Source organism: Arachis hypogaea, chromosome 20 (assembly GCF_003086295.3).
Source record: "Arachis hypogaea cultivar Tifrunner chromosome 20, arahy.Tifrunner.gnm2.J5K5, whole genome shotgun sequence".
NCBI classification, from domain to species: Eukaryota; Viridiplantae; Streptophyta; class Magnoliopsida; order Fabales; family Fabaceae; genus Arachis; species Arachis hypogaea.
In genome coordinates this window covers 8,768,195-8,795,248 of record NC_092055.1, presented here as the reverse complement: position 1 = coordinate 8,795,248, position 27,054 = coordinate 8,768,195, and the positions used below count along the sequence as shown (strand labels likewise).

Here is a 27,054-nt window from a genome sequence, read left to right as displayed (position 1 = left end):
AATACCTTTAATTTAAAAATAAATATTTAATTAATTCTAATATTTTTTATACTAAAACGAACCTAATAATAAAATTAAAAATAATGTAAAAATTCATTTAAAAAAATATAAAGATCTAATGATAAATTTAATAAAATTATAGAAAATAACGAAATAATTAAACCTTTACAAATTTCAGAGACTTATTTGGTAATTATTCTAAATATTTTCTTCTTTTTTCCCTTTAGATTAAGCAAGTTTATGCATATGTCCATTTTTGAAGCAATACAGAAGCAAGAAAAAGAAGAGACAGAAGGAACAAGGAATGTTTACAAATTAATAATATAAGAATGATGCAACAGTTATTTGTTATTTCCCACCTCAACAAGCTATTCTTGGGCAGTTGGCAGCTCCGCAAAGATAATTCACCTTTGTAAATTATGCTTCTTCTTTTTTTAATTTAATTTCAAATTTCAATTTAAACAAAATTAGCAAGAGACAACACACACAAGGAATATGATTATATATGATATAATAATAAATAATTACTCAAATAAAAACAAAAGGGGAAAAATAAAAATTGCTACAACAACCGCAATCACAACAACAAAGAGAAGGAAGAGAGTGAAAAATCAGAGAGACGGAAAGATCGTCTTCTGAATCGGAACAACAACAACAACGAGGTCAGTGAATTTTCTTCTTCTTCTTCTTCTCCTCCTTCTCACGATTTTCCAGCTCCCTCCCTTTCAATCTCATAATCTATACTAATTCACTTTCCATTATTCTTTTTTATTTTCATTTTTTAATGTTTGTTTATTTATTTTCTGTAATTTTGTCAATGAGCTTCTAATTTCAATGTTTCTGTTGGTGTTGCTTCTTTTTGTCTTTTTGGCTTGGATTCTGAGAAATTTGGGAAGAAACAGAGTCAGAATTCTTCTCTCTGTTTCTGTTATTACCTGATTTAGTAATAATGAGCTTGATTTTTTATTATTCTATTTTTCTCCTTGTACTATTCATTTCACATAATGAATATAATCCATACAAAAAAGCAAACAAAAATTTTTATTAAAAAAAAGAGAAAATATTAAAAAAAGCTAAAACAAAAGAAAGAACCTTGAAACTCAGCGAATCAGTGGCGTGAAGCACAGTCGATCGTGTTCAGCATTTGAAGAAAAGTGATGAATTTGTTTAATTGCGTTCGTTATTGTTATGATCAATAGCACTTTGTCGTCACTGATTGGTATGTGTCTGTATCGGCGTTTTTATTTTGAAATTTTGCTGTTGTATATTCGTTTTATACTTTGAACATTATTACTTGCTAGAAGTTGGGGTATTTAACGTATTTTTGTGTAAAAGAATATTATGCTTTATGATTGCCTCTAATTTTTGTTTTTTCCTGGTCTTACAAGTCAAGATCTAAATTAATTCAATTCAAGAGTTTCAAAGTAATGTTTTGTAATTTTTGTTACCTGTAAAATCTGGTTTCTCTTCGGTAAGCTTATTAGATACATTTATTATTGCTAAGATCATTATCAGTATATGGCTTCTACATGTTGACAATGTGTTTCTTTTATTATTCTTCTCATTATTTTTTTGCCTAAATAGCTGAGAATATGCAAAAAAGTTTATAGATGTTTCCTTGCTTCTCAACAGCTGTTCAGGTTTGAATTTTTCAGCAATATAGTAGCAATTATGAGATTCAAGAAAGGAACTAAGGTGGAAGTGTTGAGCAAAGCTGAGGTGCCTTCTGGCTCCTGGCTCTGTGCTGAGATCATATGTGGGAATGGCCACAGTTACACTGTTAGGTACGATGGATATCACGGTGCTGCTAGTGGCGCGATTGTGGAGCGAGTATCTAGGAAGGCGATAAGGCCATGTCCGCCTGAGCTTGAACTAGCAGAGAATTGGAATCCAGGTGATGTTGTTGAGGTCTTCCGGAACTATTCCTGGAAGATGGCTACAGTTTTGAAGGATTGGGGGAACAAGTATGTTTCGGTCAGGCTTCTTGGATCTTCTATGGAATTTCTAGTGAACAAATTTGAAATCCGGGTGAGACAATCTTGGCAAGATGACAAGTGGATTTTGGTTGGAAAGGTACATGTATTTTCACTTATGGATCTCTTGTTTTGGTTGTCCTTCTTTAGCAATTGCCAAGCATCATATGCTGTATATATGTGGTTGGTTTTCGACTTTGGTGGGCTTTTGAAGTTGCATTTATTCAGTATATTCTGTTTGATAGAAAGTAACTAATCCAATTTTAGAGAACTGGCTATTTCGTTAGATTGTTTAACTTGTTATTTCAAGGTTGCCAGTTTCTTGGTTCCCCTATTTTCCTTTCGTGTTAGTTAGCTGTTGAGTTTTACTTTCTAACATTGTTTCTGAATTCTCTATCTTGTTTTATGGTTAAATAATTATCTTTCCTTCTTTCTCTACAGGGTTCTGCCAGCTGCAGGAAAGGAAAACGTGATAATACACTCATTCCAAGACAGAGTTTAATTTCTAGTTCCCAAATTCAGAAGACAAATACAAAGACAAAATTGTCAGCTTCAAATGATTATCACTCTGAAAAGAAAGATATGGGCTTTTTCGACTCCCGCCTTGTTTCTTTCAAAACATTGAAACGAAGGAGCCATTCACAAGTTGAGGCATACGCTGAGCCTCCCCCGAAGTTTAGAGCAATTGAGAATGAAGACAGATGTCACAGAGTAAGGGTTAGAAATCCATCCACACCTCTCAAAAAGGTACATGGTGTTGGCATTCCAAGAGATGTGATCATTGAAGAATGTTTACCTGCTTTTGTAAACAAAAAAATTGGGATGTATGATATGGACATTGAGCGGAGGAAACTAACTGGAGCTGTTGGTTGTTCATTTGGAGAAAACATTGAATCAAATGATGCTGATAGCATTACATGCTCTGTTGGTAGTTGTAGTATCACAAGCAGGAATTCCTATAAATTGCAGTTTCCTGTACCTGCAGGCCCTTTTGAAGATGTGGATAGTCCATTTAGTGATGCTGAATCTGTTTGCCAGAGGGAATATGACGAAGGAAATCGTTCACCTCCTACACAAGAAGAATTGGCAGCAGAAATCCATAGGTTAGAATTGGATGCGTATCGTTGTACAATAGAGGCGTTACATGCATCGGGACCCTTAAGTTGGGAACAAGAAGCATTGATGACAAATCTCCGTCTTTCGCTCCACATATCAAATGATGAACATTTAGTGGAGCTAAAAAATTTGATTTCTTCCGAAAACAGTCTTCCTTTCAGATGACACAAACTTTCTAATCCAACTTTATACTTCTTTTTCAGTGAGTTTCATGACAGTTTGTTCTTAGCCTCATTCAACTGTAACAAGCAAGATGAAGTATGTCCTACATTTATGTTTTATTACTTAGGGGTGTAGTTTAATGTGAATGTATATGCTAAACTTCATGAATAAGTAATTCTTGTCAATTTTTTCACTTACAATCTTAATTTTTGTTCTGCAACCATTACACCATTCTGAATTTTAAATTAAGTATTATCTTTAAAGATTTTTATTTAGCAATCTCAATGAATGGTATGCTTTATGGGACATATTATTGTATGTTTTCTTTTTCATACAAAGTGAGTTTGATAGATTGTTTTGCATGAATTTTGGACCTCCTCAATTAGGCTTTCTAAAGTCTTACAAAAGAAAATGAGACATGTGCAATACTTATTTGTCTCTTTTAACTCCATATGTTGGAAGTAGAAACAATATCATTTGAGATATTAGTAATGCTTCCCCTGCATTTTCCAGGGCTGAGTAGGAGGCATATACATGATGCTTCCAGATTCTCCAGATGATATTGTTGCTTGCCACCTTTCTCTTGCTCTGCAGCTCTGGACAGGGCTGGCTTTTCTAATGTGGATGAGACAACACTTCCATAGACTTGTGGAGTTTTGCACTCTTCCAATTCAGGTCACCTGTGAGCCTCATATATCTGTATTTGCAGAAAGGTTCATGCTGAGAGTCCTGCGGCTATCATGGATTCACGTGATATGCGAATATTTCATTGGTTTCCTTAAACTTTAATTTCTGCATATCCAATTATGATATCTGTTACATGTTGATGCATGTCTCGCTATCATGTGTTGCAAATTAAATGATCACTGCTGTGTCCTACGCACATACACACACAACTTGTTACATGCTGAGTCCTAGTTAATGGTTGAAAGGTTATGTCTTATCAGTGAACAACCTTGGGGTGGTAGTTTAGTTCTGGAGTAGGAAAACCCTGCAAGAGAAATAATTAGTGGATATTACCAGTAGTCACATATATCAACTGAAAGTAACATAGTCAAGTTGTCTGCAGAATTAAAGTAGCAGTTTTTCTGGAGAAACCTTAAAACTAGAAGGTACTTGTAGCAACTGCAGTAGAAATTGAAAGCTGAAAAGGTTTTAGCTACTCCTAAGTCATAAACTTGGCAAGTTTTCAGTTTCTTTCAAATTATTATTTGCAATTTCCTCATCTTATTATTGTGATATCAATTGATCAAATTGATTGCCACCTGATTTCATCTGGTACCTGCCATGGTTACTTTAATGAAAGCTATTTCCAAACTTGTACTACTCCTAGAGTAACATGAACATGTTTTTCTTTTTGTGGCTATAAGCTTACACATGGTGGCTTGTCATTGGTTTCTGTTCAGTGCATCCCTGTTCAGCTATGATCCAATAGCATATGGTCCAAGTGGCTCTTGGATGAATATTGCCACGTTAAAGCAATGAATCAAGGTATGATTCTGCATGAATATTCACCTTGGGGGTTATGTGTGCAAGTTGGAGTTTTGAAGGGAAATAGGAATGCTTTGAACAATAAAAAGGGCACTTCACTTAACAATAAAAGCCCTTCTCCCCCTCCTTTCCCCTGGAAAATTCTGACTTGCAAACATCCCCTTAGTGACCTAGGTGGTATATATGTTTTAAGTATATGCTCGATTCTGAATACTTACTTATACATATATAACTCAGATCTTATACTCTATTTTATGAACAATTAACTTCAAGTGTACTAGCTTCTGTAGTTTACAAAGTTTTCTATTTTGCATCTTTAACTTTTCTCATATCAAGTTTATAAAGCTAATGTATTTTTCATAATGCAAATAGAAACTGATAAACATAGGAAACTGTTTATTATATTCATTATTTAACATTAAAAAAAAGACATAGTTTCGGAATAATTAAAGTATACTAGTTACATTATTTTCCTAAGTGCCACTTTGAAAAAAACTTAGGCTTTTTTTATTTAAATTAATAAAATATAATATTTATTGAAACGTGTAATGTGTAGATAAATTTAGATTTTAACTATCCTATTACACATCCCGGTACACAGACCAAAAAAAAAAACCATTTATACACAAACCAGAGACTTTGTATCCCGGATATGACCGTTTAAAACAAACACAGTTACACCCGAAATAGACTGTGTACCCTGAATATGACAGTTTAAAAAAAAAGAAACATGGTTGCACCCAGAATATGTACAACTACGTAGTTGTATATAAACCGACTGGGATATGGTCATATAAAAATTTAAGTTATGTTAGATAACAATAACTTTTTTGAATAACATAAACAATTACTAATCAAATAAAAACACATTACACTTTTAAATTATCCACTTAAATCTTAATATTAGAACTAGCAGAAGCCCCCGCGCATACGCGCGAGTAATAGTAGTGTTTAGATGGTGTAACTGCTTTGCTTAAAATATTGGATTGAATACTAATATTGTATGTAACATATATAATGGTCTTTTGACCGATTTTAACACCGAATAATAAGACATAATATAAATAAGGTGTGAAATTAAAGAGAACACACAAAGAAAAGAGCCATTGAATATTTTAGTTGTATTGTACTATCTACTATCTACTTCCTTCTAATTAAAAATGCAAGGTTCCAAAAATAGTGTAAACAATAAAGGAAACACAATAAACAAAAGAAATATAAAAGATAGGAAGATGATAAAAATTGACACAGTCATTTAGAAAGATTAAAAGAATGTTCGACCTATTATATAGGAAAAAACATGTTCCATCCTCTATATTTGATAGTTTAAATAATTTTTCTTTTCGAGTTCATATTAGCAAATTTTACTTATATATGAAAAACATATTATATATGTATATTAACATTATTACTTCACTAAAACAAATTTATTTTATATCACTTCTAATTTTAAATAAATAATACATGCTAAACTAATAACTTCTTACTAAAAGAATAATATATTTTAAAAAATATTATTATTTAAATTCACCTTATTTTGACTTACAAACTAATTATTCAATTTGTTAGGGTTCACAACTTTAAGCAAAAGATCATTATTTTTGTATATAATCTAACAAAATTTCAAATTTTTGTATATGATTATAGACAAACTTAAACTTTCTTACAAAAAAATAATTCAATTTAAAATATTTATAAAATTGAGGAAATATAGTTTCATAATTATTTTATATTTTAAATATAATAATTTGCAATGTACATTTAATTCTAAAATCCTACTTGTAACTGTTCATTCAATATAGGTAAATTGTATAAAACATATAATAATATATTTTTGGTACCTTATTTAATTAGTGTTATGTATTTATTTAATTAAATCTATTATCTATTTAAATTTCTAATTAAGTATATAATGATAAACTCTTTCAACCAAAAATGCATTAAATTATTGTAGAGTTATATGTTATTTACGAAAATGTTCAAATTCTAATAATTGGATACTATAGTTAAGTTCAATTAACCTCAAATAACACACCACAAACTTGCACCAATAGCTTATGTTAAACAAAAAAAAGTTATCTTCGTTTAATTAAAACTTATATGTATCATAATTATTTTTCTAAGAAACAATCAGGAATTTAACCATTTTGATATATATAATTTTTTTTCAAGTAGATAAGTTTCTAAATTCCCAAGAATTGAGTTATAAAGTAAAGTTTAATTATCCTCAAATAAAAGTAAGAGTATAAAAAAGTGCTAAATCTCTTTATATAAGCTATTAAATAAGTTATTTATGTTTGTGCTTGCTGTTTATCATGAACATTTTGAATTTGTATGTGAGTGTTGTCCTCTAAGACATACTTCTCATCCTTGATCAAAATAATTCACAAAAACCGTTTAAATACCAAAGAAAAAAATAATAATAATAATTCACAAAAACTCTTTATTAAGATTTACAAAAGTGAGATAATTATTTTTATAACTAAATTTTACTTCCAACCTACTTGCCTTTATAATCCCATATTGACCTACAGAAATTTAAACTTGCTAAGATTAAATTTTAAATTAAAAAATTTTTAAATTATATGATTTAACATACTTATTTAAGTTATTCAAAATGCAGAAAATATTAAATAAATTTTTTGGTTCTTATAAAATTCAAAATTAGTTCTTGTAATTTATTATAATTATTCAAATTTTGATACTAAAACAATTAAAGAAGATTGATTTTGATCCCATAATTAATTTATTTATATTAATTGTTAAGGCGGTCTCAAAACAAATATAGATGTTATATGTCAAATTTAAACGGTTTAATTACTTTGTTGGTTCCTATAGTTTTGCAAAATTTTCAATTAGGTCTCTATATATTTTTTCCTTTTAATTGAGTCCATGCACCAAATTTTTTTTCAATTAGGTCGTCTTAGTAGTAATTGGCTTCATTATATAGGGACCTAACTAAAAAAAAAAAAAAATTGGTGCAGGAACTCAAATAAAAGGAAAAAAAGGTGTAGGGACTCAATTAAAAAAAAATTTGGTGGAGGGACCCAATTAAAAGTAAAAAAAGTATAGGGACCTAATTGAAAATTTCGCAAAACTATAGAGACTAATAGAGTAATTAAACCAATTTAAACATATATCATTCAGCATTTAAAAAATAAGGACAAAGATCAATTAAGTATTTAAAAAATAAAGGTTTAATTACTTTGTTGGCTCTATAGTTTTGCGAAATTTTTAATTAGGTCCATATACTTTTTTTTCTTTTAATTGGGTCCCTGCACCAATTTTTTTTTCAATTAGGTCCCTCTTAAGTAATTAGTTTAATTATATAGGGACCCAATTAAAAAAAAATTGGTGGAGGGACCCAAATAAAAGAAAAAAAAGTATAGGAACCCAATTAAAAATAAAATTTGATGCAAGAACTCAATTAAAAGGAAAAAATGTATAGGAACCTAATTAAAAATTTTGCGAAACTATAAGGACCAATAGAGTAATTAAACAAAAAATAAATACATATTTGATTCACAATTTTCACAAAAAATAATCAATATAATCATCGTACTTTAAATTAAACCTCAAATCCGATGAATCTTCTATTTTTATTTTCTCTTTTGAAAAATTCAATGTTGTTAAGATAATACCAATCAAATCGTAAAATCATAACATTAAAAAAAATTGAACTTAAATTCATTTCAAATTATCAATATAATCAACTCCACCAATATTATTTTAACTTTCTAATAAAAGTATTATTTATTTTGGACAACTTTTTTCAATCTCAATTGCACAATTTTAGATAGAATGAGCTGAATATATATATTAACATTTTCTGCTAACATAAAAAAAAAACTACCAAAACCCATGAGGAAGCTTACCAACAATCTCCATTGAAGAAGCTCACAAAATTGTGAAAAGAGAAGAATCTTTTTTAAGATTTAAAACAAATTAACTACCATTTGTAAATTCTTATTAGTCTAAAATAAAATGTTTCTCTTAGTAAATAGAAGCAGTTTAGTTGTCATTCATAGTGAAATTCAAAATATCCAAGAAATTGCGATTCACCATATTAGAAGAAATAAGAATATGTATAACTATAATCAAGACCTTTAATTACTCTTTTAGCAAAGTTTATATAAAAAGAATATCCAAACTCTTGTACCATGGATGAGTAAAATCAAATGCTACCAATCTTTATTGGGATAATCTTTTCCAATAGATTCAGACGATTACAACAAATGTTGAACCAATGCAAATCAAAATAAAACTGCTAACAAACTATTACAAAAATATGAAATGGCATGAAAACTAAAATGCTTTTTCTACAAAAATGTAGTGAGAGTACGGGCAACTGCATTATCAGGAACCAACACCTGAAGGAACAACCACGTCCCACCTCGCACTCTTGCAATGGTAACCTCCAGTATGAGCAACCATTTCAGCATCCATTTCAGTATCACAGAAATTATTGGAGAAACTTTTAGATTGTCAAAATAATAACCACCTTATTTAATTAGCAACATTGTATAAAAAAGATAATGTATTTACTTCTTGGACATCAACACCTTAATAACCACCTTTAAAAAAAGACTTATAGTGCTACTGGAGTAACTCCAGTCATAATGGTTAGAGTTTAAGCTTGCTAAGATCAAATTTCAAACTCAAGAAGCTTCAAATTCTAGGGTTTAACCTGCTTATTGAAGTTAACCACAAAACAAAAAATATTTAATAAATTTTCTAGATTTCATAAAATTTGTATATAGTTCATGTAATTGATCATATTTATTCAAATTTTGATACAAAAACAACTCAAGAAGAATGATTTTGATCTCACAATTAATTTGTTTCTATTAAATGTTAAGGTGGTGACAGAAAAAATAATCTTTGTGGACAATTTTGTAGACTTGAAGTTTGTAATACATTTATTAAAATAAAATTAAGTTTTAGGACTTGTAAATTTAACAACTACCCTTAATACACTTTTTAGCTAAACTCTTAAAATATTTTTAAGCCAAAAGAAAAATAAATTCTACAGAAATTGAAAATTAAAAAAAAATCATGCTTTAAGACAATGGCCAAAATTTTGTTTAACGAAAAAAGGAATTACATAATTCTACTTAAAACAATTATCTTGTCATAGTTTGAAGTGTGACAATTAAATCAGCAGAATCACCTTGCTTCTTAATCTGTAAAACATGTGATGCTAGATACACTCCTGAGAGTATACCACCAGCAGTCATTATTCTCAAAGCAATGACTCCATGCAACACATACTCCATTCTCTGTAGAAAACATATGAACCTGAAAATTCACAGATACATGGTGGCATTTTTTGCGGCAAGTTTGTTTAACATAAACACAACATAAATAGAAGAGGAATTTATCTTAATATAAGAGAAAACTTCATGAGAAAAAAATAACAGCCTGTGGAATAAGCATTTGTTTTCTCTATTTTCAGCCTAAAAATCCAAGTAGTTTCGTGAAGTTCCATAACATAGGCCTAAGAATTGTCTAAACCAATTGTAACTGCAGCTTCAAAAAAACATGACAGAGAGTGAAGCTTAGAAATGATTTTACAATAGAACAAAAAGCCCTAACTAAAGCAAGGTACTTTACTAAGAAATAAACTTCAACCTATAAATAAACCATAGTATCACACTCAACTACATTTGCAGTACTCATACTCTACCAATAACACTCCATCTATTCATAAAAACAATCATGAAAAAAGAAAAATAAACTCAAGAGAACAAAAAGACAAAAAGATGAGTTAAATTATATTTATAGGTCTATGATTATTAATTTGGCATAGATTGAAATAGACCAACCAACCAACCATAAAGTGATGACATATTGTCTCCATAAAAAATTATATTAGAAGGCTAATTTTGATTTTACTAACAAAGGACAAAAGAAATCAAAGTACCAATAAACACACTCACAAAAAATTAATATAATCTATACTATATGCATTTAGATTTGGAATTCAATCTTGAATCGAGACAATGCATAAAGCACAAATCAAGAAGGAGGGAGATTATTTTATTTAAGAAAAAAAGTGAAAAATAACATCTTGCCAAAACATATATAGCATAGAAAGAACCAAACATAACACATTACCAAACAAATTTTAGGAAGAAAATCTTATAATTAAATTATGCACACTATGGACTAAGTTTCCACATAGTGGTGGCTGCTTATAGAAGTATCGAAGCTGCAAAAAAGGAAATGAAAGAGCTTAATTGTTTTTCTTTTTTTTTTCACTCAGTCCAGTAAAAACATCACTGATGAACACAAATTTTCATCCCATTTTGCATATACACAAACATGATAACACTGAAACACTAAATCACATCAATTATGATCACATAACAAATAATTAAAACCAAAAGAAGAAAGAAATTAAAGCAAATAATAAATTTAAGCAATTAGAATTAATTCATGGAATTAAACAATGTCGTTATGTCGACTATCTACTAAGCAAAAAATAAAACAATTCTTCTATGACGGTCAAGATAAGGATTTGGAAGCCCATTATAGACAAGGTGGAGCAGAAGTTGAGCATTTGGAAGGCCAAGATTCTAAATAAAGCTGGTAAACTGGTGCTGATTAAATCTGTTTTGAATAGTCTGCCAGTCTATTATTTGAGTTTGTATAAAATGCCAAAGGCTGTTGCAGAAAAACTGATTTCCTTACAGAGAAGATTCCTATGGAGTAAAGAGGATGGTAGGCTTGGTATGGCAATGGTTAGATGGGAGGTGGTTCAGACCCCCAAAAAGCTAGGAGGGTTAGGTGTTGGTGATGCCATGGTGCGTAACACAGCCCTGCTCTTTAAATGGTGGTGGCGGTTTTCGAAGGAGGATTGCCCCTTATGGAAGAAGGTAGTATGCTCTTGTAACAACCTCAACCCCAATGTGATGTTGTCATCCCAGGTGCTACCTATCCGGGGGGCCATGGAAAGATATATGCCAGCTACAGTTCAAGGATCAACGACTAAAACAGAAAATGATCAATGGACTGTCTATGGAGATTGGCGACGGGAGAGGAACTCGATTCTGGGAGGATGTATGGTTGCGTGATGGGACCCTGAAAGATCTCTTTCCAAGACTCTTCTCAGTTTCAAACCAAAGAGGATCTGTCATGGGACTGTGGGTTTTGGGACGGGTTAGAGTGGAGATGGAACTTCCAATGGAGGCGAGAGCTATTCCAATGGGAGTTGGACTTAGTCAACCAGTTGCATGAAACTTTAAGACTGGTTAATTTAGTATATGGGAGAGAGGACAGAGTTGTGTGAAAATTTGATAAACAAGATGTATTTTCTACTAATTCCTTTGTGCAGGTTATGCAGGTGGAAATGCTTCCAGAGGATATAGCGAGATACAGTTTTACTAGAATAGTTTGGAAGGGCTTAGTCCCACCTAGAGTTGAATTGTTCATATGGTTTGTCTTGACTAGAAGGGTTAATACGAAAGAAAGGCTGAGTCGACTAGGAGTGGTTAACCAGGAGGATGTTGTCTGTGTGCTGTGTAATGAAAGTATTGAATCTGGATACCACTTGTTTCTTAGTTGTGGATTTTCATGGCAGGTGTGGTGTGCATGACTAAGTTTTGCTGGGAGGCCATGGTCATGCCCGGGAACGCTAAAGGAGCATTTTCAAAGTTGGACTGAGGTATCAACTAGTAAACAGGAGCGCAAGAGGTGGATGGTATGTTTCTGTACCATTATCTGGAATATTTGGCTGGAAAGGAATATGTGGATTTTTCAGAATAAAGGAAAAGGGGTTGAAGATATCATCTACCAGTCCTCCATGCACTATAAGGAGTGGATAGGTGTGGATCCCTTCTGTTGTTGATGGCAATGCCGAAGATGACAGTGGGGATCATTTAGTTTTTATAATGTACTTTTACTAGTTGTGTCTTCTTCGTTTTTCCTATGCTCCACTTGTTGTGTTGAGCTCTTCCGTTCAAAAAAAAATGGTGGAATTATTAGAACAATAGAACACCGCCGCTCTCTTTATCCTTTGTTACCAAATAAGATTGAACAATAAATTACAGATGGTTAAGTTATATTAATGAATTAATATATTTATGAAACATTTAATGTTAGAAATTAAAAGTTAGACCAATGATTGGTCTTGATGTCCAATAGTCCCTTCTATTATTTATGAATTGTTAAAGGAATGGAAAAATATCAAATTTAAATGACAAATGTCAATTTAAAGAGTGTTAATGCCGGAAATTAAAAGTTAGACCAAAGATTGGTTTTGCTATCCAATAGTCTCATCTATTATTTATCAATTGTTAAAGGAATGAAAAAACATCAAACTTAAATAACAAATGTCAATTTAAAGAGTGTTAATGCCACCATAAAATGCTTTAAAAAGGAAAAGATCATCGTATAAGACATTTATCTATCAGCAAATCTATCTCCTCACCTTAATTAAAAGTTTAATGCTGACCATTGCAAATTACGATAATAATGAGTTATTATTAATGCCTTTTCACATAATTCTGCTTTTAATGCTTCAGTGCTGCTCATTGTGATATTCCCAATCATAAGAATGAATGGAATTTTAAAAATGACTTCCAGACTAAAATATTATGACAGCAGACATAAAGAACTTGTTAGAAATAAAAAAATAAAAAATCAGATATACGTGCTAAGAAAGAAATTTTAAAACCAAGAGAAAACCATATGCTTTATGCAGAAAGCACATAATAAATACTGACCATCTTCCTCTACTCAATGAGCAACACATAATGCAATAAAAAAAAAACATTAAAGAGAAAGAGAACTAAGATGGATTGTTAAATGACCCATTAGCATCATCATCCAATTCGAAATGAATAGCATATCAATAAACATAGTAAAGCCAAAAAGGTATCCAATTAAAACAAAAAAAAAGCACTGATATACTGAAGTACTTCATAATTCACATATTCATGTTTTAAAATGCTTAAAAAATTCTCTCTCCCTCTTACGTGCTAATTCTTGAAGGCACATTCATTTGTAACAAATGATCAGATAAACAAATAACTTTTACAAAAAATTTAAATAAAAATTTTGGAAATTAATTAAAATAGTAAAATAAACTACAAATTAGTCTTTCAAGAAAAGTAAGATCAGAAACCAAACTTCAAATATATAATTTTCTTGTGACTTTTCATTTTGTCAAAGAAAGTAAAGTAATAAACTACAAATTGACCTTTCATCTAGATATAATTAGTATCAAACAAAAGATATAAATTTTGATCCCATAAACAAAAAGGTAACAACTTGCACTAACCCACTCTTAAAGAAGAATATGGTGGCAAATATTCAGTATGCTAAGCAAAAAGATCAAGCTATTAAGTTCAGATCAAAGTTCAAAATATATTCAAATGGAGATTCAACAAAGATTGGTCTAACAGATAATTATTCAATAGCATAATTAAAAATAGTTCAGTTTCAGTCCTCTACATAAAATGTACTGTAACCAAATTTATGACTTTGTCGTAGATGAAATCTCCACAGATAACCCAAATCAAACATGGCATGGATCTGCAAAATAAGAACATGAGACCGATTCATTGACAAAAAAGACAGAAGATATATTCCAGAGCAAAAATGTTAAATTGATGATACAAAAGTTTCTTCTATACTGAAGGGAATTTTTAGCTTATGTAGTAGTACTATACCGTGTGAAGTTTAGAACCTATTTCAATGAGGCTACTTTTTCTCCCTAAAAGCTCAATAAGCTTCTCAAGAACACTAAATGCTAGTGACACGGCATTTGCATCATGGAATCTGCAAGAGAGGAGAAATTTGGGATATAAACATCTCTGTCAGTATCACATACCAAACATATAAACCAAAATAAGTATAGATTAAATAACATAATGACCAGAGACCAAAATGCAAATATAAAATAGTATGCTTCAAATAAATTTAGTTGGCAAAAATAGTGTATTTTGCCAGAAATAATTTAGGATTATACAATGCAGATTTGAACAAACTAAAATTTATCCATATACCATTATCATTTGATCAGAAGACAGCTTAGAGATTCTCAATGTTAATAGTACTATCATTGATTCTCAAGAATAAGATCTTTAAAAGATGGATCTCAAAACACGTTTTTGGATGAATAATTAAGAAAATGTATGAGCTCTAGAAGTGAATATTATGATATATGCTTTTGGTCACCATATTTGTTATCACTGTTATAAAACAGAAATTGCACGAAAGAAAAATACCTTAAATTCATACTTGCACTTCTGTCTCATGATTTTTAATGGCAAGGGAAGAGAAGAAAGAGAAAATAGCAAAATAGCAATTTAAAAAATAAATTTATCAAAATAAATTCCATGGAAGAGGCAGAACAGATAAGGGGGGCAAAGCAAGACCAGGTTAAGGGCACGGTGGCTATGGTCCTTTCCGGCGGTGATGACGGTGAAGCGGCGGTGTATGGTAGCTGAAGGGCTCCTCCTCTCCCACGTTTTCTGCTTTGGGTCTTCCTCTCTATTTTTCTTCTTCCAATTTTTTCTCTCCCCTCTTTGCAATGACTTTTTTCTCCGGCGGTGGATTTAGCAGCATCGGTGGCCTCCAGTATACTATTGCTCCAGTATTACAGTGCAAGATTGAGGAAAAGAAAAGATTGGGAAAAACTTATAACAACGAAATAATTTTAGGCTAGAAGTAAATAGTTGGACAGAGTCTAAATTGGTAGTATTAGTAGCTGTGTTTTGCCTTTGAAACTTAAGTTGTGCTACTCAAAAATAGTAACTTACATTATAGATTACACCGCACATCCAAAATCTTTAACTCGCCATACCTACACTGCTACACACCAGAAACATAAAAAGATTATTGGAAAACATTGAGCAGAGAAACTTCAATATATTTGCGGGTGGAGTGAGCCGCGGTACGACTTGGCCTTTCCTGAGCAAAGCTGTCCGATTCAGAACAGTGGGGATTGGGTTGTCCCTGCAACATACTTTGTGCGCGTCGCCGTCGCGCTTCGCATCACTATCTGTGGCGCCGATTCCTCACCATCGATCAATCATGTGTATGAGATTGAATTGAGAGAGAAACAAATTGAGGAAAGAGAGAGAGGGAGAGAGAGAATTGATAAATTCGAAATTTCATTTGAAGAAGAGTAAAAGTTTAAAACGCATTCGAAAATTTTTTCGGGAAAATTCCCGCTAATGAGTTTTGCTTAGTATTTGAAATCAAAGCATTTGACTGATCAACGAAAGGCAATCCGTGTGATGTGTTAACAGTCAATCAAATGCTACCAATATCTCCTATTATGAGGAGGAAAAAAACAAAACTACCTAGGACAGTTGTCACTCTCTCAGCCATCATTTAACAGTGCTAAATAGTGTGTGAATTCACTGTGTGGCTAGTTAATCATTATATATTAATAGATAACCATCCGTACACCTAATGAAATGAACATTCAGTCACCAAAAAAATAAAATAAACATCCGATATATCTATTGTTCACATTGTTTAGTATTTTTATTGTCTACTTATATTTTTTCTAAAAATTTTAACTCGTATATCTGGGATACATACTTATTCAAATAATTTAAAATTTTAAAATTATAAAATTTTAAATTTAAAATTCAGATGGATGTACTTATTCTACACTCCACCACTCTGGGGAGCTGGTTACTTATCAGTGGGTTCGGCCAGAACATGGTTTCTATAAGGTGAATTGTGATGGGAGTGTCTTCTTTGATTCTGGTTGTGTGATGTGGGACGACGAAGGTCGTTGGGTAGTTGGCAGCGCTGGGAAGGTGTCGGGTGTGAATGTGCTTCGATAGTTCGATCTGAAGTGTGAGCGATATGATGTGGTCTCTTATTGGCGTTAGATCATGGAGGCATATACGCTTGTCAATCAGTGGAATCTTAGTGAATCTCGTCTTCTTGCAAACGTGTTTGACATAAATATGCGAAGTGGTATTTCTATCTGGTTTTCTCTGGCTCCTAGAGAAGCTAATAGGATCGCGGACACTTTGGCAAAAACAAGGTGCTGTTGGAAACATTGACGATTAGTCTTGGCTTCAACCACCAGGGAACCTATTGCAAATTCTGCATAGTGATTTAGCTTAGTCTTTCTCGTGTTTTTTTTTTTTTTGTTACCCTTTCACCAAGAAAAGATCCAATACAAATAAATATATTTGTATTATTGTATTCATATTTTTTAAAAAAATTAACAACATAAAATTTGTAAATTAAAAAATTAATCATTTAAAATTTTAAATGCATCTAAAATTTGTGCAAAACTAATTCAAAATTTGATACATCGATACAATATTTTGAATAGTGTTGTGTTGATTTGATTTTTATTTTTTTATTTCATCCAATTTTATTCAAATAATTTAAAATTACAAAATTTTTAATTTAAAATTTAGATGACTATAATTTAAATTAACGATTTAACTCAATTCAATACAAATATATTCGTATTATTATACTTATATTTTTTAAAAATAAATTAAAAATTAATCAGATAGTATTCCTAATTAACCATAAGAGTACAAAAATAAGAGTATATTTATTTGTATTAGATTAAATTAAATTGTTAATGTTAATTATATTCATCTAAATTTTATGCACAAAAATAGTTATATTGTACTTATATTCATCTATATTTATTTGAACTTATAAAAGGATCTGCAATAATTTGTATTCTCCACAAATATTTCACTTCTTCTTCTTCGTTTTTCATTTGTCATATGAAAAACAGTGACACTGGAGCATAGTTGTCAGAACTGAACCGGTAATCGAACCGATCAAGTTACTGGTTCATTAATTTATTAGTTCAACCGAAAAATTACTGGTTAAACTGATAGAACCGGTTCGCACGTAAATAAAAAATAAAAAATAGCAAAAAACGTAAAATTAAAATTTAAAATACATATATTTACTAACATTTTAATATGTAAATATATATTTAAAATTATAATAAAATAAAAATATTAATAATAAAATTAAAAATACAATATTATTATTGAAATATAAAATTAATATTTGATATAAATTAAATTTGATTTAAAAATTATATATAATATTATATGAACAAATATATAAACATATTAAAAGTAAGAAGATATAGAATTATATAATATTGACGAACATTAGTGCTAGCAGCACAAAAGAGGTTGGAAGAGTTAGCTATAGGTTGCTAGCACCGATAGGAAAAGGAGTTTTTCGGTTTCGTCTATTTTGGCTCCATGGCGATGACCATGTGCGCCTCATGTTTGATATCCACGGGAGAATCATGGAGGAACAAGTAATGGAGCTTTTGCGGAAGTTGGTGATGTTGGTGACGGTGGATCTAACCACTCGAATTTTGTCTAGAATAACCCACCTCTTGCACTACCATCGTTGCACTGTGCTAGTCCAACGGTAGACTTGGATGTGGACAGTAAGGAGTCCGATGAAGAGAATATTGCTAATAGCAATGATAGTGGTTCTTCTGAGGATGATCATGAGAAGGAGTTTGTACCAGAGACTCTGGTCGGTACTTCAATTCGGTATCTTCTGCCTGCTCCGCAACCAATTTTGGCCTTATCAGTTGTACCCAGTCACTATCATACATTGGATTTGGATGCGATGCACGAGAAAACTATATTTTTCAATATGGGTGGGGAAGATTATAACACAGACGGTGGTGTGGAGTTTCGCATTGGTCACAAATTCAAAAGTAGAGAGACAGTAATGCAAGATGTGAAGAATTATAGCATTTGGAGAAGTGCTGAGTATCGAGTCGTGGAGTCGGATCGATTAAAGTACCATGTGCATTGTACTCAATTTGCAGTAGGATGTCCTTGGAGTCTTTGTGTTGCTCTCCGACAGAATCTCGGATATTGGTGAGATCAAGTTTAATTGTGGTGTATATTCTTATTTATCATGATTATTTTGGTTATAAATGCCTACCGTATATATTTTATTTCGTTAGGAAGGTGCGTAAATTTAGAGGTACACACACCTGTTTAGCCCCCACCATGTCCCAAGACCATCGACAGTTGGACAGTAACCTCATTTGTAGTATCATCCTAGCATTCATACAGTCCAGCCTATCAGTTCTATAAGGTGCAGTTAGGCAAAGCTATCACTTCAAACCCTCATACAGAAAGGTCTGGATGGTAAAGCAAAAGAAAATTGTGCAAATATACGTTGATTGGGAGGAGTCATATAATAAGGTGCCGAGGTTGTTGCAAGTATTGCGGATTTGTTGACCCGGAACAATATGTAATTTCAACCCATACTGTACTATGATGGGCACTTGGTGGTACACGACTGCTGCCAATTTGATAAGGTATTCTGGGCTTTTCATGCTTGTGTGGAGGCTTTCAAGCATTGCATTGTCGATGGCACCCATTTGTATGGAAAATATGGTGGTGTGTTGCTAATTGGAGTGACATAAGATGATAATAGTAATATCCTTCTTGTGGCATTTGCAATTGTTGAGTTTGAGACTACGTAGTCCTAATCGTTTTTCCTTAACAACTTGAGATGACATGTGACACCACAAGAAAGACTTTTGATTACATCTGATAGATCCCAAGCGATCAAGGCCGCACTTAGAACTGATGATAGTGGTTGGAAGCCTCCTAGATCATTCCATGCTTATTGTGTCGAGAACATGGTAGCGAACTTCATGTCTCGTTTCAAATTTTTTGAGGCAAAGCGATATCTCATGAATGCTGCGTATAGTCCAAGTAAAGCTGGATACGAGTAGGGATGGCAAAAAACCCCGGCGGGACGGGTATCCGCGGGGATTTACCTGCTGGGGGCAGATACGGGGAGAGTTTTCTACCCGCGAAGATAGGGGGTGGGGCCTCGTATAATAAACGGGGCGGGGATAGAGGTCCCCGTCCCGTGGAGATCCGTTTAATCTCCATCTATGTAAAATGACTAAAATATCCTTTTATATATATATATATATATATAACATAATGAGGGGAGGTGAAAACCTAGCCGTTGCTACCTTCAGTCCTTCAATTCAAAAACCCTAAATCCCTCATCAGATCTGAACTCTGAAGCCTCAAACTAGGGCTGGAAATTCATACCCTACCAGCGGGTACCCAACCCGGTCCAACCCGTTCGGGTAGGGTAGGATACGGTCCGGGTATTCCTGCGGGTAGGGTAGGGTACGGGTTTAGGGTGTACCCTACCCTACCCTACTCGCACCTCATATATAACACATATTTTTTAAAAATTAGGTATATAGTGAAGGAAGTGAGAATTGAATCCACAACCTCCCTTATGTAATGACTTACAATAAGTGAACAACCACTAAACTAGTTAGTTAATTTAGTAATTTAGAGCATTAGTTTTTTATTTTTTATCTTAATAATATGTATAAAATTTGAAATGATTGAATTTTATATTTACTTTAAAAAAATTTGATATTTCTGCGGGTAGGGTAGGGTTTAGAATTTTAGGGTGCGTGTAGGGTTAGGGTAGGGTCCAAACCCTACCCTACCCTACCCATTGCCAGCCCTACCTCAAACCCGATCCTCTGAACCACCCACGGACGGCCACCTCCCAAGCTCCCACTCGCTCAGTCCATCACTGATACCTCCCAGTCACCCATCCCCTCAGTCTGTCTTCGTCACTGCCACCTCTCAGTCTCTCACGCATTGTAGATCTCTGTCCTATCGCCGTCACGTTACGCACACTGGCACACCTCAGCAGGGAGCCCGTCGTCTTCACCGTCGTTGCTTCTTCCCGCGGAGGCATGTTCATCGGCGTCATCTGGTTCTGGTCGCGTCCTCTCGTCGTCGTCCGCGACATCTGGACGCCTCTTCGCGTCTTCTCGTGGTCGCCGGCCGTCGCCTTTTTTCCGTCGGGTAAGTGACAGAACTCTTAAATCTTCATTGTTTGCTTTGATTTTGAAGGATTTATTATAATCTCTAATTCTGATTCTTATGATTCTGATGTGTTAAAATGTTGATTCTGATTCCTATGATTTTGAAATTTTTATTACTTACTTTGATTTTGAAGGATTTGTAATGCTGAGTTATTGAGTATGGTTCTATGATTCTGAAATCTTTATAATTTTACTTTGATTTTGATTTTCTGGTGTTAAATTGTTGATTCTGATTCCTATGATTATTTCTGTGAGTTAGGTTAAGTATAATTTATATTTTTAAAGCTGAGTTATTGACTCTGATTTCTATGATTTTGAAATGTTTATAATTTTACTTTGATTTTGATTTTCTGATGTTAAATTGTTTATTCTGATTCTTATGATTATTTCTGTGAGTTAGGTTAAGTATCATTTATATTTTTAAAGCTGAGTTATTGAGTCTGGTTTCTCTAATTCTGAAATGTTTATTATTTTACTTTGATTTTGATTTTTTGATGTTAAATTGTTGATTCTGATTTATATGATTCTGAAATTTTTATTACTTACTTTGATGCTGAAGGATTTGTTATGATTTATATTTTTTATTCTGATTCTCAAATTTATGTGTTTATGTGATTTTAGAAAATGTCTTCTTCTGATGCATTGAGTAATACTCTTGAAAAAAGTATTCCATCGGAAGAACCTATAGCCACTAATGTTCAAACTACTTAAGAGGCTTCTCAATCTCAACCTCAAGAACCTCTAACCAATACGACAACTACCAATGAAGGAACAACAAACTCTACAAGTGGTGTTCGAAAGAGAAAGTGTGGAATCACTTCAAGATTGTCGAAATCAAGGAAAAAATTGAAGGCTGAATGTAATTATTGCAAATCGAAGCTACTTGGTTACCCAAAACAAGGAACTTCCCACTTGCATGATCATTTCAAAACGTGCAAGTTTCGCACCACTAGAGATATAAGACAATGTATGATGAAGACAACTCCAATAACTAGTGGGAAAACAGTTGTGGTTGGTGCATATACATTTGACCAAGAAAATACAAGAAAAGAGTTATCTATTATGGTTTGTCTTCACGAGTATCCGCTATCTATTATGGATCACATTGGCTTTCGACGATTTTGCAATGCTTTGCAACCTCTCTTCAAGGTGATTACTCGCAACATTTTAAAGAGTGACATCTTGAAGCTCTACAATGATAAGAGATCGAAGACAATGAATGTCCTTGAAGTAAGTAAACTTGGCATGAACTTGGCACCACAACTAACATAGGATTTGAGTGCTACATAATTCATAACATTGAAGGAGATGTTGATATAAGTAAACTATTAAATTATATATAACACACTATGTTTATATTATTGACTTATTGAGTTATTATATGATTTTAACTTTAAATTATTTTCTTTTCAATGTAGGATTCAAGTAAGTCAAAATCTACCATCTCTACCATTACGGGATGAAAGGATGATTGAGATTTGAGAATTGTTTTTACAATGTGATGAACTTTGTTTGGTTGTTTGTGGATATGGTTGGTTGTTTATGTAATATTTGGATGTTTATGGATATGTTTGGATGTTTATGTTTGTTGTTATTGCTATTTAAGTCTTTAAAGATTATGGATATTATGTTTGTAATGACAAATGAGGATTATCTATAATTTTTTCTTATTTTTTTATTTTTTTAATTTTTATTAGTTTTTACAAAAATTCGCAGAGACCCAGGTCCCCGGCGGATACGGGGTCCCCGTTACCCGTCGTGGTGATGGGGCGGGGACGGGGACAAATATTGGGGGCGAGGGGCGGGGAGCATGTCCCCGCCCCCATGGGGACCCGTTGCCATCCCTAGGTACAAGTGGTATATGGATGATTTGAGAGGTTTATCGCGTGAGATGGCAGACTGGGCCGGTAGATTCAACAAGAAAATTTGGTTTTAACATTGTGATAGCGATCGCAGGTTTGGGCACATGACAACAAACCTTTCCGAGTGCATGAATGCAGTTCTGAATGGTACGCATTATTTATTGATTTCAGCCATCGTTATATGCACTTACAAGAGGTTCCAATAATTGTTCATCAGGAAAGACAGAGAGGCACATGCACAACTGGCAGCGGATAATCAATTTTCTCAGTAGCTGATAGCTGCTGTTGAGAAGAACAGGGAGTGAATCTCCAAGATACGTGTTATGCACTGCGACAGAAGGGCTATAGTGTTTATGGTGGAGGAGTTAGAGCCTTTTGAAGGTTGGTCTCTGGTGGCACGAATTCCCACACTTCGTACAACTGAACCAGCAAGTGCACTGGGTCATCTAAGTAATACCTGAGCGAGTTAGGGTTGATCCCATGAGGATTGTGGTTTGAAGAAAGCTATGGTTATCTTGTAGATCTTAGTCAGGCGAATAGAAGAGGTAGGTTTGTTGTTTTAAATGCATAAAAGAAAATAAAGAGAACTTAACTAGGTTGATATGTTTATAATGATAAGAAGATGGTTAAGGCTTGGAGACACTTTGTTCTTTTGGATAACTCTGATTTTACTATCTTCTTCAACTATGAATAATTTCTTCTATGGCATGCTGTATGTGATCAATGCCGGTTGAGAGGTCGCCAAAGCTCCTCCAGATCTGAATCCCAGGGTTAGTGTGGATCCATTCTGATTGAGGGTGAAGCTCCTGCAATCTATTCTCCTTAATGATCCTACTCAAAATGCCACAGACAAGGTCGAATCTTTTGGATAAAGAATGCTGTGCCTTTGGGTTCTAGCCTCTACCACAAAGACTCTAATCTCCCCATACCTCAGCTGAACTGATGTTTCGAAAAGTGCCCAACGAAGTCGTGGATTAGCCGTCTAAAAGATGTATAATCAAGCTAGTGGTTCATCATTGTCCGATGAAAGACGCACTATGAACCCATGTAGAATGAGATAACCTTGTTCCAGTTCAACGCATTCATAATGATGAAGAACGAAGATACATCTTAGAATCGAGAATCAAACATAGATTGAAAAGAAACAGTAATACTTTTATTGATCCATAAAACTCAGCAGAGCTCCTCCCCTCAACCTAGGAGGTTTAGAAACTCATACTGATAGAAAATACAATGTAAAAATTTGAAATATACTGGTAGAGCTCTCTAGCTATGTGATCTTCTCCCTTAAATACTAAACTAATGACTAAGGATTACATAAAAATGGTAAAACAGTCTTTTAGTGCTAAAATCCACTTCAGGGGCCCACTTGGTAAGTGTTTGGGCTGAACTTTGATGAGATCCATGTGCTAGGAGGCCTCTAGGGCATTGAACACTGGCTAGGGGATCCTTTATGGGTGTTGGATGCTGGTCTCTTCTCTTTTGGGCGCTGGACGCCAGAATAGGGTAGGAGGCTGGCATTAGACGCCAGTTTTGGGCCTTTATTCTGAAGCAAAGTATAAACTATTATATATTTCTATAAAGCTCTGGAAGTTAGCTTTCCATAACCGTTGACAACACTCCATTTCGATTTCTGTAGCTCCAGAAAAGCTCTTTCGAGTGCAAGGAGGTCAGATCCGAACAGCATTTGCAGTGCTTTCTCTGCCTCTGAATCAGACTTTTGCTCCAACTCCTCAATTTCAGCCAGAAAATACCTGAAATTGCATAAAAACACACAAACTCAAAGTAGAATCCAAAAATGTGAATTTTACACTAAAACCTATGAAAATTTAATAAAACTTAAACAAAACATACTAAAAACTATATGAAAATGATGCTAAAAAGCGTATAAAATATCGCTCATCAGTCTCAAGGTTCATTTCGTGTTCAGTTGAGTGCGGACATGTATAACTGTGGTCTTTTCCAATCACTTCATTTTCCATGTCATCATTCACTTGCTACTTGTGCCGTCACAAGTGTCTAGTGCAAGACATATGTTCATCCGGTGTACACGCAAGAGGCTATGTTCAAGAGTTTTCCCTGATACTAGATAAGAAGCTATGGCCGGAGTGGTATGAGATATGGTTGCGTCCTAATCCCACCATGCGTAGGAAAGCAACCGGAAGACTAGTTTCCACGAGGTTTCGTAACGAGATGGATGAGGCTAAGCGCCAAGAGAAACAGTGTGGGTTATGCAAGCAAACTGGGCATACTCGGAGAGGTTATCCAATCAAACCACAGAGGATACCTAGTAGTGTTGTGACCGTTGAAGTATATCGTTTGCACTAGTTGTGTCCTGTATTTATATGGTGTCATTATCTTTTTTGTTTTGTTTATTTTGTTTATTAGCAATTGAATGCAAAATATAAATTAGTATTCGACTTATTTTATTCATGTAAACTTGAAAGTAGTTACTAAACTAATAGACGATGGTATATAAAATTTAAATTCCAATAAGCTATTTAAAATGTCGTTACACAAACTAAATATCGGATAAAGTACATAATACAATCCGAATACTACATAATACACAAAATAAATAAAGTACATAACACAATTTGAATTATACAAAAGGCAAGTAAAGTAGATCATTGGTGCTAGTCATGCCGGAAATGCAAGCAATGTCTAGTGCCATAAAAATGGAGGTTGTGTCAGCTGAGAGGGTCTGCCATGTCGTGGAGCCGAAAGAGGTTGTGCGTGCGGTGGGGGATCCTATGACTGCAGTGGTGGAGGCGGTGAAGGGGGTGGAGGAGGTGGGAAAACACATGAGTGTCATAGTACTACATACACAGATATGGCTGTGTTTGGTAATGAGGCTGTACAGGTGGATAAAGTGATGGTGGAAGCATCGGCTGGGATGTAGTCATCAATTACCCATAATTGATGAATTGGGGTGTCACATACTGAGTACCGGGACAGACATCTGTGTTGTATGAGGTACTAGATCCTATTGACAAGTAAGGAACCCACATTGAGGTAGATGCATGAGAAGATGAATGATGAAGACCCTGTCCGAGACTCTGCTCTCTGCCTGTGCGGAACTGCTTCGCAATACGCTGCATGGTATGCTAGTCAGTGGTATGAATCTGAAATGTCTCGTTGAACTGGATCTCCTCGACCATGGAGACCTCATGATGACTGCTCGATGCACCAAGATCTATCCAGCCTGGTGGGGCCACAAAAGGATCATCCCGAACTCGCTGTGTTTGTGACCCCAGTGGTATTGGTGGTAGTGAGTCTTCCTCGCCGGCTGGTATGTAACCATGCTCCTCCTGTTGAGCATACTCTGCCTCCTCCTCAAACTCAACATTTAGACACTCCCTGCAAGGCCTGACCCACTCCCTCCGGGCTCCGGCAGCTCCTCCGCAGTCCTTAGCACCCCTTTCTCTCCTAGTTGGCCTCCGGGTGTGTGCTGAACCTCCCAAGCACGTTCCGAGGCTGACTGGCGTTAAGCTACACGTCACCGGGAGAGTAAAAAGACTGGGATCATTAAGCACATCCTGGCCAGGCAAATGTTTAATGCGGCAAGCATGCTGGAACTAATCCCAATACTCCTGCGTAGGCCAGTAGTCAGTGAATGGCTGAATAGAGATCCTATGGCCTTCCTCAAATCAAGCCTTCCACCAATCGTACCACTACTGATGACGAGTGGGACACCACACGTCCTCCCCTCGTCCTGTGGTGGTCAAAAATCGACCGACATTGACCGGATCTCCAGGCACCGGATGCTCACCACCGAGCTGGCGTTTTACCCAGTCAACATGGTGAAACTCAACAATGTTGAAGTAGACAAAGAGAATAACACTCATCCATGTCCCCCACTTTGTCTCCTCTCTCAACCAATCTGGACTAATGGCATGCAAGGCTGGGTCGTCGTATGGCGTCCATAGGAACTACAAAATAAAGTGTAATATAATCATCAGGTTCAGTTCATTACATAAGACAACTAATCGTTTAGAGAAAACTAACTAAAACACTTTCACGTACCTCATCCAATTGTAACTAGTCCAACAAAAGACGCCATCGGAGGACTCGCTGGTCAAACTAGTCCCAACTCTGCTGGGCCATGTCTGTCAACCTATGGACATATGCAATAATAACAATCTCTCAATTTATGCAACAAACTTTTGAATTACATACATAGAAACTACAATAACCATACATGAAAATAGTTACCTCACGGCCAACAAAAACATCAGAATATTTCCCTCGGGTAGACACCATTGAGAAAATCTATGGTAGATCCACGATACCAGTAGAGGAGTGCATCCAGTAATGTCAGTGGTAAATAGATGTGTTGCAAAGTATAAGGAGTGGTACGTCCAGGGAAGCATAGCGGATCCCCAAGACAGATTGCAGCTCCTCTCGAAGTCCTCTAATAAGGGTAGCCACCTGATATGGACCTAATTGTTTGATTTGTCTGTCATCAGGTAGCCCCTGATTAACAACGCGATGTAACACCTCGTGTACTGTTGGAGGGTGGCTGCATTTGTAGTAGCTGGCATATGCTGTACTCGGTCCCTCAGCCACGTCAGCTTGATGGAGA

General features: G+C 34.2%; 1 protein-coding gene across 17 annotated transcripts; it reads left to right on the top strand.

Annotated features, from left to right (window-relative positions):
• The first annotated feature begins 234 nt into the window (after window positions 1–234).
• On the top strand, window positions 235–17,000 carry LOC112783306 (uncharacterized). Of its 17 annotated transcripts, none has more exons than XR_011878416.1 (7): window positions 235–662; window positions 1,633–2,073; window positions 2,415–3,076; window positions 3,293–3,347; window positions 3,765–3,926; window positions 4,658–4,742; window positions 16,353–17,000. XR_011878416.1 is itself a non-coding variant. In XM_025826207.3 (5 exons), the coding sequence occupies exons 2-5, from the start codon at window positions 1,672–1,674 to the stop codon at window positions 3,809–3,811; spliced, it is 873 nt and encodes a 290-aa protein (XP_025681992.1). In that variant the 5' UTR covers window positions 235–662; window positions 1,633–1,671; the 3' UTR covers window positions 3,812–5,060. The 17 variants fall into 17 exon arrangements, 5 of the variants coding, with proteins under 5 accessions (XP_025681992.1, XP_025681989.1, XP_025681991.1 ...); XR_011878413.1 differs by having other exon boundaries at window positions 3,765–3,964; XR_011878415.1 differs by lacking the exon at window positions 16,353–17,000 and adding an exon at window positions 9,076–9,295.
• The last annotated feature ends 10,054 nt before the right edge of the window (window positions 17,001–27,054 follow it).

Excerpts from the sequence above, each read along its gene's own strand:
- LOC112783306 (XM_029296404.2), top strand. The coding sequence starts at position 1,672 with ATGAGATTCAAGAAAGGAACTAAGGTGGAAGTGTTGAGCAAAGCTGAG. Across the intron at positions 2,074-2,414 it reads AGTGGATTTTGGTTGGAAAG|GGTTCTGCCAGCTGCAGGAA; the intron begins GTACATGTATTT and ends CTTTCTCTACAG.